Source organism: Salvelinus fontinalis, chromosome 16, assembly GCF_029448725.1.
Source record: "Salvelinus fontinalis isolate EN_2023a chromosome 16, ASM2944872v1, whole genome shotgun sequence".
Taxonomy (NCBI): domain Eukaryota; kingdom Metazoa; phylum Chordata; class Actinopteri; order Salmoniformes; family Salmonidae; genus Salvelinus; species Salvelinus fontinalis.
In genome coordinates, this window is record NC_074680.1 from 28,793,030 (window position 1) to 28,809,278 (window position 16,249).

General features: G+C 42.0%; 1 protein-coding gene across 2 annotated transcripts in view; it reads left to right on the forward strand.

Annotated features, from left to right (window-relative positions):
- Positions 1 to 324: 324 nt before the first annotated feature.
- LOC129812951 (inositol-tetrakisphosphate 1-kinase-like) overlaps positions 325 to 16,249 on the forward strand; it is a 58,013-nt gene continuing 42,088 nt past the window's right edge. The window contains exons 1-3 of one of the 2 annotated variants that reach the window (XM_055864965.1): positions 325 to 682; positions 1,131 to 1,312; positions 8,100 to 8,124. In XM_055864965.1, coding sequence (XP_055720940.1) covers positions 1,218 to 1,312; positions 8,100 to 8,124 — 120 coding nt within the window. In that variant the 5' untranslated portion in view covers positions 325 to 682; positions 1,131 to 1,217. The other variant, XM_055864966.1, reaches the window with a different exon arrangement.

Genomic DNA, 16,249 nt, shown 5'->3' on the forward strand with positions numbered 1-16,249 from the left:
AATGTTATAATGAAGCCCATTCTATCTAAACGGCATGTCTCAACTTCCCGCAACACCTGCTTTAAAGGTAGAATCCTTAGTTGCTACGTCAATTTTTTTGACTTGTATTTTATTTTTGTATATTAATGATATACAGGTATCTGCCTAAATAAAAGTGTTTTAGGGCGTTGGGCCACCACGAGCCAGAACAGCTTCAATGCACCTTAGCATAGATTATACACGTGTCTGGAACTCTATTGGAGAGATGAAACGCCATTCTTCCACTAGAAATTCCATCATCATAGTGTTGTGGAAAACGCTGTTACAGGCGCCGCTCCAGAATCTCCCATACGTGTTGAAATGGGTCTGGTGACTGAGACGACCATGACATATGGTTTACATCGTTTTCATGCTCATCAAGGCTATAAGGACACGCTTGACAACCGATATATTATTTCAGAATTCATTAAAATTAGGGTAAAGTTTGGCTTTCGGTTTAATCGTCAACTGTGTCCTTATAATCTCCCCAGCAAGCTAGCTAACGGTATGCATAGTTGTTTAGGGCTACTTAAAGGAGCTCTATTCGAGAGCGTGAGTACGCAGTACGGTAAAATCGGAGAAAAGATCTCCGTGCAGTGTTTGGTCACCACTTCAGCTTGAACAACCAGCCGAACGGAGAATGGACAGCTATCAGGCTAGCTAGGTGAAATTCAAATAGGACATGTGCTAGCTATAAATTTTAACTTTTTATGGATTTATTCCGAAAATTAGCTGTGTATTTGCTTCTCCTCGAGCTTTGTCATCATCCTAGTGAATGTATTTAGAAACCACAAGCTAAGTAATGCCTTGCTTTATGTGGCGCATCTCTAGAAATTAACGTTAGGCTAGCTGCATTTCCGAAGTCTATGGGGGGGGGCTTTTGGTAAATGTGTCGTTTAGGTAGCGAACAGTAATTTAAAATTCAGTTAAGTTTAGCTAGGTAGACATTATTGTTATGGCTATAACTACTAGTTTGCTACTGCTAGCTAGAGACGTTGCAACTTTGCGAGTCAACTTATTGGTTATGGCTAACTAGCTAAGTTAGTACGTCCTGTTTCCTCACATGGCCAGGCTAATACGAAATACAAAAGTCATTTCTCCCTCCCCTCAAGGTTCGTGTGGGACGACAGTTTCCTGTTTTCGCCAGTGTCCAGGTTGATTCGACCGTAACTTCTGGATTGTGAACACGCGAGGCGAAGATGCAGACTTTTTTGAAAGGCAGAAGAGTGGGTTACTGGCTCAGCGAGAAGAAGATGAAGAAGCTGAATTTTCAGGCCTTTGCTGATTTGTGCAGGTAGGCTACTTACTGTATGTGCTGACAACAATGTAGCTACTGGTGGTTACATTTAGTCTACTGTACAGTAGTTACAGTCCTGGAGGGATACAGCCAGCAATCTGGTGCGAGATACATTGTAGTAGCTAATACTAGTAGTCGTGTAGCTATTTGTTACAAATATCCAGTCTTAAAAATATAGGTAATCACCTCTTTAAATGTGCCCAAATGGCGCTACTATTTTATTATGACCTCAAGAACCAAATGCTGCATCTATCTTTTCTTGTTTTAACTAATTATATTTTGGAGGAGTACACATTTTGAACATTAATTGAAGAGGATATTACATAAATTCAGTGTGAGTTCAATTTGCATCTATCATGCAACAGTGTCTGCTGACCGTTTTGGAGCACTGTTGGGGACAAGTGATAGGCCAAGTGCATTTCTCAGTGTACTGCCTTTTTTTGTCGGAAACAATCACAGGGATTGTAGTAACCTGAGTAGTCTCACAATTGGAGCAACTTGAGCCTGCTGTGAGGTTGCCCGTTGGGCAGGTTATAAACAATAAATAAAAACATTTGAAAATAATTGAATTAGTCCGTTTTTTTTTTGGTTCTGTGTAAATAGCTACTTAGAATTTTCGACTAAGTGATCATAATCGTAAATAAGTGGCTGTCGGGTATGTTTTTAGATATGATGGGTTTTAACTGTCATCTCATTAGTCCCATGCTCTCTGTGACCTATCCTTTTAAGAGGCATATTTAAATTAGTCCTTTTCATGGTTGATTCAGTCTCATGTTAGATATGGTGTCCACCCACTTGCCTTTTACTCTCCTGTGTTTAGTGTTGCACGCTATACTGTTTTTTTTTTTATATACTAGAAAATTAAAAACGTTTCGGTACTATAATTTGTTACTTTCGGTAGTTCTGTCAAATGTTTCTCAAGGATTAAGTAAGTCTATCAGCGCAGCCGACTTTTTATAGTGCGCACGGTTTCTTCTCCATTTACTCATTGCACTGGGAGTATGGGCTGCACCATGTTAACTTCAGTGTAGCATGAGTTGGGAGCTAACACACTTGAATAATGTGACATGGCATGCAAAAGTTTCAAACTGTTCGCAAAACAATGTCCATACAAGCTAGAACCTTTACAATGGAAGAAGATACCTTTTAGCTTCCAGCTTTGTAGGCTAACTTTATTTTCTAGCAGACAGCTAACGCTAACATCAATTCACTACCCTAGTACTTTGTGATAACTCCATAACTCAAAATAAGCTGATTTCAAAGCTGATTGCCAACAACTTTATTCATTCACTTATTCGGTCTCTCTCACCCAAAGTTATCTATTGCCTCAGCCTGCATTGTGAATGATGTGATTACTGGTTAGAGACAAGGCGGCAGGTAGCCTAGTGGTTAGAACATTGGGCCAGTAACTGAAAGGTTGCTCGATCGAATCCCCGAGCGGACAAGGTAAAAATCTGGCGTTCTGCCCCTGAACAAGGCAGTTAACCCACTGTTCCCCAGTAGGCCGTCATTGTAAATAAGAATTTGTTCTTAACTGACTTGCCTAGTTAAATAAAATACCTTTGGCTGATTTAGACGGATAAAGTTAGAAACTAACGTTGAATGGAGCCTGACCTCAGCAGGAGCATTTAACTGACATTTAAGCTAGCTATAATCAAAAGATGGGGTACTATAATCAAAAGATGGGGTACTATAAGTTCTCATAACACAAATAACAAATAGGTACTATAAGTTCTCATAACACAAATAGCTTTTTTTTTTTTTATAAAGAGTAGTGAGACAGACAGTGGTGAGTCAGGCTGCAATGAAGGAGGCAATGGAGATACACAGAAAGAGGAAGTGTTGAAGCAAGCAGGGAGAGAGGTTAGTAGTACAGTGGTTCCCAAACTTGGGGTAAATAAGTAGTGAAACATGTATTATTGAGTAGAACATGCAAGGTAGTGATGAATAGTATGTTTATTTTATTTTTTATGCGGTTGTGGTGATATAGTGCCATCTTTTGGGAACTAGAAACAATAGCATAATAGGAACTACAGTGATCCCTCGCCACTTCGCGGTTCACTTATCGCGGATTCGCTATTTCGCGGATTTTCATAATGCATTTTTTTTTTTTTTTTGGTGCATTGTGCTCTGCATTCTGATTCGCTAAAAACTCACTCCCGCTTCTTGTATCAAAACATGCTACGAATTGTGCTATCATTTTGTCGTCTCGTGCAGTTATGTGTACGTACATAAAACAGCTTGGCAAATTTACATTAAGTTGGCCAAATTATCTTGTAATTTCGAACATCTCCTAAACCCATAATGTCGACGAAACGCTCTGAAGAGCAGTGAAACGGCCTACACGTGAGTCACTGTATTTGTATACATGTAATAGTTGCTAATTGTAAAAAAAAAAAAAGTTTTCTATTTCGCGGATTTCACTTATCGCGGGTCATTTTCGGAACGTAACCCCCGCGATAAACGAGGGATACCTGTATTACAAATGGATGATCCTTGAAAATAAATATTAATGCTTGAAAAAGTAATTCAAGTCCTTGAATTTAACTTAACACTGTGTACAAACCCTGAATGGATATTCACCTCACAAGGGGGCTGATAAGCAACCTGATTGAGCCAGAACAGATTACAACGATGTAATCCACCAAACATTTTTAATCTCTTAACACTCCAACCAAAATATTTTCTCTGGAGGATGGCTCAGGTGTAATATGTAGGCTATAGGGTGGGGAGGTGCTGTTATGGCTGGTGTGTGTAGGCCAGGGATGGGTTTGGATTAGTTGTAGGAACAATCAAATGTTCTGCGTCTTGCCTACTCTATTGGAAAATATAGTTCAGGAAAGTGACAGGAACAACTTGTTTCATGTAGTAGTAGGTCGCGGGTTACCTCCTTGCTCTACTGTCTACTCCACTAATTGTTGGTTTGGAATGTGCATGGTGGCATTGGCCTTACATACTCACCCTTCATGGTTGCTGCTAGCGTTGCGGGCAATGGCCTGGAGTATAATTTCAGTTTGACAAAGTGAAAATGTGTCTGGGAATTCCTGTCTGGTTTCATTATCCCGTCACACAATCACTTTTACCTCATATCTGATGACAGGTGAGCTATTCTGCTCCGTCTCTCTTAGTTCTTCCTTTGTAGTGGGTATTCCCTGCAGTGTGCTTCTTGGGAAAATATTAAAGGTCTTGTTTGAAGAAGAAAGGTGAAACATCCTTGTTATACTACTTCTGCTCCTGTATTGTAAAAAACAATGTGTTGTCATTTGCGCGCACACAGTGCAGGACATTATGCAACTGTACTGCAATATTTCTGTGACATTGGAATTATATAGTTAGCTCTCCAGTGTTGACATTACCATTGGGTGTGTTACACATTAGGTGTAAGCTCCATGCTCACCCACATGAGGGGAAATCAAGTTGTGGTAGTTTTAGACATTAACAACATTGGCTCGGTCTCCTAGTCACTAATTTCTGTATTTAATTGAATTTATATACTAACCACGTTTATTTTCATATTCACCTTAAGGGTTTATGACACAGTAATTAGTGTTAGATCAATGTCTGTTTTAGCCAGTAGAGTATGTCTGTCCCCAACATCTGCCTAGACTCCATTCAGCCCTCCCAACAAGAGTGCATCTGGGACACTGAGTGTTCCAAAATGGAGGTGGTCCTGGAGAGTTGTCTGGGCCAGCTGGTTGTGTGGGAGATCCCCGCTGGTCAGAGATGAGGTGTGGTGACGCTGTTGACGTTAAGGACTCCTGCTTTAATAATGCCCTTAAGCTGGCAGAACTGTTTACCTTTTATTAGGGAAATGAAATGACCCCCTGCCTCTGGACACAAGGGAAGCTCTGTCACTTCCTCCTGTCAGGACAGGGTTAGGGGGGTCTCTCACTCTGGATGCACACACAGGTGAACTGAATAAAGATCTGTTCTTCTTGGACTAGTGTTCCCCTGACCTCTCATCTTCCTGCCATCCTATTGGCTTAATGGAGAATTTGTTGTGAACATGAACTTGTGTGTGTGCGCGTGAGCTTTTGTATGACTGTTTAAATGTGTGCTTTGTAGGAGAGAGAATTAAAAGCCGACATCACCCTGCACTATCAACTACTTCCTCGTGTGTCAAGCCCAAACAATCTTGGTCTTGGCAACTCTGCTTGCCTTATTAATTTTCCCTCCTTTCCTTTCGTTGCATGGTCCAGGCAACAATAGGAGAGTGCCGCCTATCCCTGAGCTTGGCTGAAACCAATGACCCCATTCACACCCCATGAAACGTGCCAGCTGCAGTATTAAATATCCACATTGTTGTAAATCAGTGAATGGCTGCTCTACTGTTACCATGGGGCTGTCGGGAAAAAAACTGTGTTTTTGTTCTTGTAAAGATTTGGCAAGTCATTGGTGTAGTAGGGTTTGTTGTTTTACCCGTAGGCTATTGACCTATGTTTTGGAATTATTTTATTAGGTCATTTTTGTTGGTCATTTTTTACCTAATATTGAGTGACATGAACCTTTGATGCTTTTAGTAGTCTCATTCAATGCTCCATTTCAACTTCATAGAGAGAGGACCCCACACTCGGAGAACCCAGTCTGAGGCCCGTCAGCACTATAATTTCACCAACTCTGTGGAAGATGCCATGTCTCTTCCTGTTTGCGTTTGGACCTCGTGCTTTCATTATAGAGAAATATTTGATCTAGACAATAGCTCACATCGAACCAGTGGGTTTCTACATGTCCCATTAACCTCTCTGCCTTGACAGATTTCTAGGAAAGCTGTACCACTTTTATTGAAACAATAGAAGCGTGCGTAAGAACAGCCCTTAGCTGTGGTGTATTGGCCATATACCACACCGCTTGTACCTTTTTCTTTATTGCTTAAATTGGGACCATGCATAGGCTATATCAGGGTACGGCAACCCTGTTGTTTCTGGAGTGCCACAGGTATTGCAGGATTTTGTTCCAACTAGGCACCACACCTGGCCAACTGAGATAATTGATCAGTTCAGTGATTTCCTAAATTCAACACACCTGGTCTTCCAGGTCGGTTCAATCAAAAACATGATGTGCCTGCGGCGGTTGCCTACTGCTGGGCTATATGCATGGTCCAATATGTAAAAATTATTTTTACCAATATGTTATTGGGCTCATTTCTGGAGGTGAAAATTATATTTTAGATGGTGTCAGCATAATGTTTCATTTGGGAGCAATATGTCCTTTTTAAAAAAGTAACCAGAACTGGGCTTCTCATTCCTTTTTCATAAACCTATATGTAATTTTTTTTCCGGTTTTCTCCCCAATTTCGTGGTATCAAATTGGTAGTTAGTCTTGTCTCAACGCTGAAACTCCCGTACTGACTCGGGAGAGGCAAAGGTTGAGAGCCGTGCTTCTTCCGAAACACAACCCAACCAAGCCGCATTGCTTCTTGACACAATGCCCACTTAACCCGGAAGCCAGCTGCACCAATGTGTCAGAGGAAACACCGTAAACCTGGCGCCCAGTGTCAGCTTGCACTGCGCCCGCCCCGCCACAGGTGTCGCTAGTGCGCAATGGGACATCCCTGCCGGCCAAACCCTCCCCTAACCCGGACGATGCTGGGCCAATTTGTGCGCCGCCTTGTCGCGGCTGGCTGCGACAGAGCCTGGACTCGAACCCAGAATCTCTAGTGGCACAGCTAGCACTGCGGTGCAGTGCCTTATACCATTGCGCCACACAAATTCTGCGGGAGGCACCACAGACACCCAAAACACTTACAGATATTTATATGTATAGGAAACACCGGGCATAGCCTAGTGTTCATGCTTTCACCCATGTTTGTATGTTCAGATTAGTTGGACTTGCATGTTCTCACTACTTGACGACCCCAAAGATCTTTGGATCACTTGTTTTTGATAAGTATGGAAAACATCCGCTTTTATACTACTTCCGCTTGGTTGGGCAGACCGAGGTGGATTTGAAAGACTGTCAAGTCTTTTAGAGGAGCATTGTGGTTTATTATGTTAGAGCTGCTGGAAGTCTCTTACACAAACGCCACTGAGTATTTCTGTCGTGTAGGCTGTCTGCACGTTGCCAAGCAACCCACTTTTAAATTTGTGTGTGTGTGTATATATATATATATATATATATATATATATTGCGCTTTGGGTAAAAAAATGTCCTTCAAAAGTGAAGACATTCCCTGTCCCTGGACTCCCAGACTAAAGCAGATGGAGCTTATTTGGCCTTAACAGCGATATATTTATGAATTCCTTTAACAAATTCATATTCTATTGTTGAATGTTATGCCACTGTGGTTTACATTCCCAGAATAAGATTTACTATGTGTGTGCTAAATTGAAACAATAATGCCAAAGTCTGTTAGATATAATATTATCCACTACATGCACAAGTGGAGCAGTTGAGTAGCCCTATGCCATTGTCAGTATGTTTTGTGAGACATACTCAGGACTCTTAAAGTGGTGGGGGGTGCATGCACTTTCTATCTTGGTTTCCTTGCTGTCCATCTCTGCCCTTCATATCCATAACCTTTTGATGGTGTGAGATTCCCCATGCGATTGGGAGGCACTACAGAACGCTAGAACATACATTGGTGTGTGGTGACACAATAGTGTTTTTTTTATTCTGTTGTAATATGTAACACTGCAGGAGAAAGTAAAACAAATTAAATGTCTACAGAGGTGTCCGGTTCATCTGTTGGAGTTTCGGCAGTGTTCGCTCTTTCCCACCTCCACGTTTTGATGTTTAAATAATGAGTGAATGTATTTTGATTTATTTTTTCTTATCTGTCTTTCAGGAAAAGAGGAATAGAAGTAGTCCAGGTAAGTTCAATAAGACTTATAAACCCAATTATTGGGTACACTTTTTTTCACACATTTGTGCCTTTTTTAAATGGTTATTTAAAAGCTTCTGGAACACGTGGTTTCAACACGCTTGGAAGTTTAGGGTTTATCCATAGTAGAATGCTGATGGAATAGCCTATCCCTAGATTTTTAAATTTTAATTTTTTTACACGCCTTATAATTTGTTCCTGTTGCCTGACAGAGATCTGGTGTTTGTGCCCAGAGAATTTTGTATTATGCTGGTGTGTACTGTATGAGGCAGAGAGCGCATGGTTCATATCGCAGGGGTGGGAGGGGACATTAATGGAGAATTCTACATTTTTCACACAGGATAAAAGATGCATAAATATTTAGCTGCATTTTTTCATATTGTGCTTCAGTTACATCTCCACTTGAGTGAATTCAGACAATGCTCTACTTTTTTCTCCGGTGCTTTTCTCAGTGTAACCTACTTTTCTCTGGTAAAATCTACGATTAACTTAAAGCAAAACATTTAGGAAATGTAGCTAGCTACATTCTTTCTATGATAAACATTAGAAATATAATGCCGTGCTGAGTTTTTGCAAAGAAATGACTGGCTTTTTTATTGTAGGCTAGCTCATTTACTTGTGGCTTCTAGCCAAATAGCGTTGTACTTCTCATGAGTCCCTACCGCTCATGAAAATGAAGCTGTTTTCTGCCGAATTTGTCGCAGTCATGTATTTTCTGTGAACGAAAACTATAGTTGCAGGAGCCTGATCACTCCATTGAATAAAAAAATACTTTGAATATAATACAATTTAAATTGTTTAAAACACCTTTTTTTTAAAATGGGTTGCGTTGTTCAAAATGCAGATTTCTGAACTCTAACGTGACCCTTGGTGAGAAAGGAAGCAGTGGGGGAAGAACAAGACTGATGAGCACAGTAATCCACCCTCCTCCACTTATCCATCCAGGAGCCTGGCCTATCAGACAGTGCAAGTATCCAGTGCATTCGGAAAGTGTTCGGACCCCTTGACCTTTTTCACATTTTACGTTAGTCTTATTCTAAAATTTATTAAATTGTTTTTTTTCTAATCAATCGACACACAATAGCCCATAATGACAAAGCAAAAACAGGTTTTTAGACATTTTTGCTAATTTATAAAAAACTTAAATATCACATATACAGTCGTGGCCAAAAGTTTTGAGAATAACCACAAAGTTCGCTGCTTCAGTGTCTTTAGATATTTTTGTCAGATGTTACTATGGAATACTGAAGTATAATTACAAGCATTTCATAAGTGTCAAAGGCTTTTATTGACAATTACATGAAGTTGATGCAAAGAGTCAGTGTTGACCCTTCTTTTTCAAGACCTCATGCTGTCAATTAACTTCTGGACCACATCCTGACTGATGGCAGCCCATTCTTGCATAATCAATGCTTGGAGTTTGTCAGAATTTGTGGGGTTTTTGTTTGTCCACCCGCCTCCTGAGGATTGACCACGTTCTCAATGGGATTACGGTCTGGGGAGTTTCCTGGCCATGGATCCAAAATATCTATGTTTTGTTCCCCGCGTCACTTAGTTATCACTTTTGCCTTATGGCAAAGTGCTCCATCATGCTGGAAAAGGCATTGTTCGTCACCAAACTGTTTCTGGATGGTTGGGAGAAGTTGCTCTTGGAGGATGTGTTGATACCATTCTTTATTCATGGCTGTGTTCTTAGGCAAAATTGTGAGTGAGCCCACTCGCTCGGCTGAGAAGCAACCCCACACATGAATGGTCTCCGGATGCTTTACTGTTGGCATGACACAGGACTGATGGTAGCGCTCACCTTGTCTTCTCCGGACAAGCTTTTTTCCAGATGCCCCAAACAATCGGAAAGGGGATTCATCAGAGAAAATGACTTTACCCCAGTCCTCAGCAGTCCAATCCCTGTACCTTTTGCAGAATATCAGTTTGTCCCTGATGTTTCCTGGAGAGAAGTGTCTTCTTTGCTGCCCTTCTTGACACCAGGCCATCCTCCAAAAGTCTTCGCCTCACTGTGAGTACAGATGCACTCACACCTGCCTGCTGCCAATCCTGAGCAAGCTCTGTACTGGTGGTACCCCAATCCCGCAGCTGAATCAAATTTAGGAGATGGTCCTGGAGCTTGCTGGACTTTCTTAGGTGCCCTGAAGCTTTCTTCACAACAATTGAACCGCTCTCCTTGAAGTTCTTGATGATTCGATAAATGGTTGATTTAGGTGCAATCTTACTGGCAGCAATATCCTTGCCTGTGAAGCACTTTTTGAGACTTTGCAATTAATTGCAATTCATCTGATCACTCTACATAACATTCTGGAGTATGTGCAAATTGCCATCATACAAACTGAGGCAGCAGACTTGGTGAAAATGTATATTTTTGTCATTTTCAAAACCTTTGGCCACGACTGTACATAAGTATTCAGACCCTTCACGCCATACTTTGAAGCACCTTTGGCAGCGATTTCAGCCTCGAGTCTTCTCGGGTATGATGCTACAAGCTTAGCACAAGCCTGTATTTGTGGAGTTTCTCCCATTCCTCTCTGCAGATCCTCTCAAGCTCTGTCATGTTGGATGGGGAGCGTTGCTGCACAGCTATTTTCAGGTCTCTCCAGGTCTCTCCAGAGATGTTCAAGTTCAATCGGGTTCAAGTCTGGGCTCTGACTAGGTCACTTAAGGACATTCAGAGACTTGTACCGAAGCCACTGCTGTGTTGTCTTGGCTGTGTGCTTAGGGTCGTTGTCCTGTTGGAAGGTGAACCTAAGCCCCAGTCCTGAGCGCTCACAAGCAGGTTTTCATCAAGGATCTCTTTGCTCCGATCATCTTTGCCTTGATCTTGACTAGTCTCCCAGTCCCTGCCACTGAAAAACATACCGCAGCATGATGCTGCCACCATGCTTCACTGTAGGGATGGTGCCAGTTTAACTCCATACGTGACGCTTGGCATTCAGTCCAAAGAGTTCAATCTTGGTTTCATCAGACCAGAGAATCTTGTTTCTCATGGTCAGAGAGTCCTTTAGGTGCCTTTAGGCAAACTCCAAGCGGGCTGTCATGTGCCTTTTACTGAGGAGTGGCTTCCGTCTGGCCACTACCACAAAGGCCTGATTGATGGAGGGCTGCAGAGATGGTTGTCCTTCTAGAAGGTTCTCCCATTTCCACAGAGGAACTCTGGAGCTCTGTCAGAGGGACCATCAGGTTCTTGGCCACCTCCCTTACCAAGGCCCTTCTCTCCCAATTGCTCAGTTTGGCTGGGCGGCCAGCTCTAGGAAGAGTCTTGCTGGTTCCAAACTTCTTCCATTGTGTTCTTGGGGGCCTTAATTGCTGCAGTAATCTTTTTTTAACCCTTCCTCAGATCTGTGCCTCGACACAATCCTGTCTCGGAGCTCTACGGACAATTCCTTCGACCTCATGGCTTGGTTTTTGCTCTGACATTCACTGTCAACTGTGGGACCTTATGTAGACCGGTATGTGTGCCTTTCCAAATCAAGTCCAATCAATTGAATTTACCACAGGTGGACTCCCAAGTTGTAGAAACATCTCAAGGATGATCAATGGAAACAGCATGCACCAGAGCTCAATTTTAAAGTCTCAGCAAATTGTCTGAATAATTATGTAAATAAGGTATTTAAGTTTTTTTATTTTTAATACATTTGCAAACATTTCTAAACCTGTTTTTGCTCTGTCTTTATGGGGTATTGTGTGTAGATTAAAACATTTTAGAATAAGGCTGTAACATAACAATGTGGATAAAGTCAAGGGGTCTGAATACTTTCTGAAGACACTCTAGGTAGCTGCAGCCCAATATGGCGAGTGGATGTATGAAAATGAGTCAGCTAATTGGGCAGATGTATTGCCTCTCAAGGCTGTTTTGCGTGGCTGATTGGGCTGCACAACGTGTCGATAAGCCAGCGTCGCAAGGGGGTAGTTTACACACCCTACTCCCAGATATTTCACAGATATTCTACTGTAAACGGCCGGTGGTGGAAACTGTACATATTTCCTCCGTCCCCTCATGGATGCATCTTCTCTAAGCTCCCCAGGCCCGTTTTCTGTATGCCTGTGAGGATGCAGGAGCAACATGCGCACCGCCAATCATGGGCTTCCTGCCTGGGGACTCTGTTTTCAGTGTATTGTGGTGCGACTCGTCACATCTCAGGACATTTCAACAACCAAACTTCTGTATTCACATTCGGGAGGACATTACCTTTTTGTCTTTCATTGAGGGAAACACTAGTGACCAACCTTTTGTAATGTGCACGCACATGTTTTTTTAAATTTAACTAGGCAAGTCAGTTAAGAACAAATTCTTATTGTGCACTTTGGGAACCTTTTAACAGAATGTGACTAGCAGAACGGGTGTTGTATGTGGAGGATGAGGGGGGAGGGAGGCCTATCTACTGCAGCCCTATCTAAGAGTTTTATAAAAAAGCATCAACCAGTGGGTCTTGCGACGGGTATACAGAGATGACCAGTTTACAGAAGAGTGCTGAGAGAAGGACAGTCTACCATACTCGCAAGTACTTGTATGAGGTGACTACCTCAAGCTCTAAACCCTCAGAGGTTGTAATCACACCTGTGGGGAGAGGGGCATTCTTCTTACCAAATCACACGGCCTTTTGTTTTGGAGGTGTTCAGACAAATGTTAAGGGCATAGAAAGCTTGTTGGACATTTTAAGAAAGCTTTATTGTAGAGCGTTTAACACAATCCTGGGAGGGGCCAGTTAAGTATAAGACTATCATCTGCTTATACATGGATGAGAGAGCTTCCTACTGCCTGAGCTATGTTGTTGATGTAAATTGAGAAGAGCGTAGGGTCTAGGATCGAGCCTCGGGGTACACCCTTTGTGACGGGCAGTGGCTGAGACAGCAGATGTTCTGACTTTATACACTGCACTCTTTGAGAGAGGTAGTTAGCAAACCAGGCCAAAGAAACCTGAGACACACCAATACTCCTTAGCCGGCCCACAAGAATGGAATGGTCTACCGTATCAAAAGCGTTTGGCCAAGTCCATTAAAAATAGCAGCACAACATTGTTCAGAATCAAGGGCAATAGTGACATCATTGAGGACCTTTAAGGTTGCAGTGACACATTCATAACCTGAGCGGAAACCAGATCGCATACAAGAGCGATTTAATATGGACATCAAGAAAGCCAGTCAGTTGATTATTGACAAGTTTTTACAACAATTTTGATAAACAGGGCAAAATAGAAATAGGCCTATAACAGTTAGGATCAGCTTAATCTCCCCCTTTAAATAAAGGACTAACTGTGGCTGCCTTCCAAGCAATGGGAACCTCCCCAGAGAGGTGCAGTGAGGAACGAAGTTTGTGTAGTGTGTGTTTGTCCCAGGGCTCATAATAGCTCTCTCCAATCTGTTTGTCAACCCAAAATGCTTGGTCTTCCGGGCTTCCGTATCAAGGCAAAAAAAAACTAGCTTAGACTCTTGGAATTATCTTGTTTGAACGACTTAGTATCTCGTCAAAATAAATAATAAGTTGTTTGAACCAGATACTAAGTCGTTCAAATGAGAATTGTTCTTTTGTCTAATTAGGGCTAATTTGATATGCAGCTTTTCAAAACATTGAATGTTTTTTCTGTCATTATTATTAACTTGCAGAGCGGATTTTCCATGCACGATGCACTTGAAGCTTGTTGGGGTTTACTTCTGTGTGCAAATAATTTCGCAGCTGCAGTTTGAGCTTATTTATTCCCTTTTATTAATGAAAAGAAGCTCATACTGGCCTTTTTATTTATTATATTTTAGCCTAATTATATTGATTTATATTATGGTGTATCTATTCCAAGAAAATCAGTCATTGGCAGGAACTGGAAGGAAAGGAAGTGTTGGCTTTGGGGATGATCAGTGCAATATACCTGCTGGAGCGTGTGCTACGGGTGGGTGCTGCTATGCTGACCAGTGAGCTGAGATAAGGCGGGGCTTTACCTAGCAAAGACTTATAGATGACCTGGAGCCAGTGGGTCTGGCCACAGATATGTAGTGGGGGCCAGCCAGCGAGAGCATACAGGTTGCAGTGGTGGGTAGTATATGGGGCTTTGGTGATAAAACGGATGGCACTGTGATGGACTTAGTTTTACTAGCATTTAAAAAGCAGTTGGAGGCCAAGGAAGGAGTGTTGTATGGCGTTGAAGCTCGTTTGGAGGTTTGTTAGCACAGTGTCCAAAGAAGGGCCAGATGTATACAGAATGGTGTCGTCTGCGTAGAGGTGGATCAGAGAATCACCAGCAGCAAGAGCGACATCATTGATATATACAGAGAAAAGATTCGGCCCGAGAATTGAACCCTGTGGCACCCCCATTGACTGCCAGAGGTCCGGACAACAGGCCGTCCGATTTGACACACTGAACTCTCTGAGAAGTAGTTGGTGAACCAGGCGAGGCAGTCATTTGAGAAGCAAAGACTATTGAGTCTGCCGATAAGAATGTGGTGATTGACAGTTGAAGGCCTTGGCCAGGTCAAGAAGGCTGCACAGTACTGACTTTTATCGATAGCGGTTATGATATCGTTTAGGACCTTGAGCGTGGCTGAGGTGCACCAATGACCAGCTCCGAAACCAGATAGCATAGTGGAAAAGGTACGGTGGGATTTCGAAATGGTCGGTGATCTGTTTGTTAACTTGGCTTTCGAATATTTTAGAAGGGCAGGATGGATATAGGTCTATAACAGTTTGGGTCTAGCGTGTCACCCCCTTTGAAGAGGGGGATGACCACGGCAGCTTTCCAATCTTTGGGTATCACAGACGATATGAAAGAGGTTGAATAGGCTAGTAATAGGGGTTGCAACAATTTTGGCGGATAATTTTAGAAAGAGAGGGTCCAGATTGTCTAGCCCAGCTGATTTGTAGGGATCCAGATTTGACAGTTCTTTCAGAACATCAGCTATCTGGATTTTTGGATTTTACATTTAGTTAGAATGTAGAATATAAACTAGATATAGGCTATTGTGTGTTTTGGTAGGCTAAGTAATTTCAACCAAATAGCCCTAATTAAACTAATAATGATAATGGAAACAAAATATTCTGGGCAGAGCATGCCCAACGCTTGTGGCTAAGCAGTATCAGAGTGAAATTGCAGCCGGAGTGAGGGCATTTTTTAAATTTGCTAAATTACGCCCTGCACCTCTCTCCACACTCACCCACTTACGTGCTATGGTATTCAAAAGCAACCCTGCTTTAGGCTATCAAAGAAGTGTCAAATCATATCAATGGATGGAATCAGTGAATGAATGGTTGCAGCAACCATTCAATTACATTGTCTGACAAACTGCATAACAAATGAGGCTTGATTAGACAAAATAACAATTATATCGTGTGAACGACTAAGTGTCTTTGAACGATTTTAGTAAAAAATAAACAATTGTTATATCTACTAAGCCTTTCAAACGGGATACTAAGTCGTTCAAACAAATTCCAAGATGTTTGTATTTATTGGGCTTCTGTAGCTTGAAGAGGAAATGGAGAGCTATTTATCTCCCTGCCTCTTCTCTGCCTCTCCTTTTGTGCTGTTTTTCTATGCCGTCTTTTGTGTTCTTGTGTTTTTTGTTTTTTTCTGACGATATCTTCAGCACACCCAGACAGAAAGATGTCCTGGGAATGGTCCCAAAGTAAGCAGCGCTTTGTTTCTGAACGCTCTCAACCCTCATGGGAGGCCAGCAGATCGTTACAGCCCAGAGCCTGTGGCGCCCACACCCCTTGCCTCTTAATACACTGACCACACACACACTTGTCTCTACAACCACCAGGGCTATCTCTGTCCTCTCCATGCTCAGACTCAGCTGTTTCTCATAATTTTAGCTGTGCTGTCACTATAGCTGGGACAATAAACTGAAAATTATTGACACTGACCATCATGTGTCACAGGCATTTTGCTAATATCGTTCATTATGATAAGTAACCTATACTCGAGCAATGTGAAGTTTGAAATGGAATACGTTTGATAATATGGTTGACTGTTAATGGGACAATTGATGACCACAACCATCAAACTAGTAGTAGTAGTTTAACCCCCTAAGGTCGATGTCTGTGCCCACATGAACATCTAATTAGCATAATACAGAATTCCCCATAACAATCTGTCCGTTTAAGCTAGAGATCTGTCTTT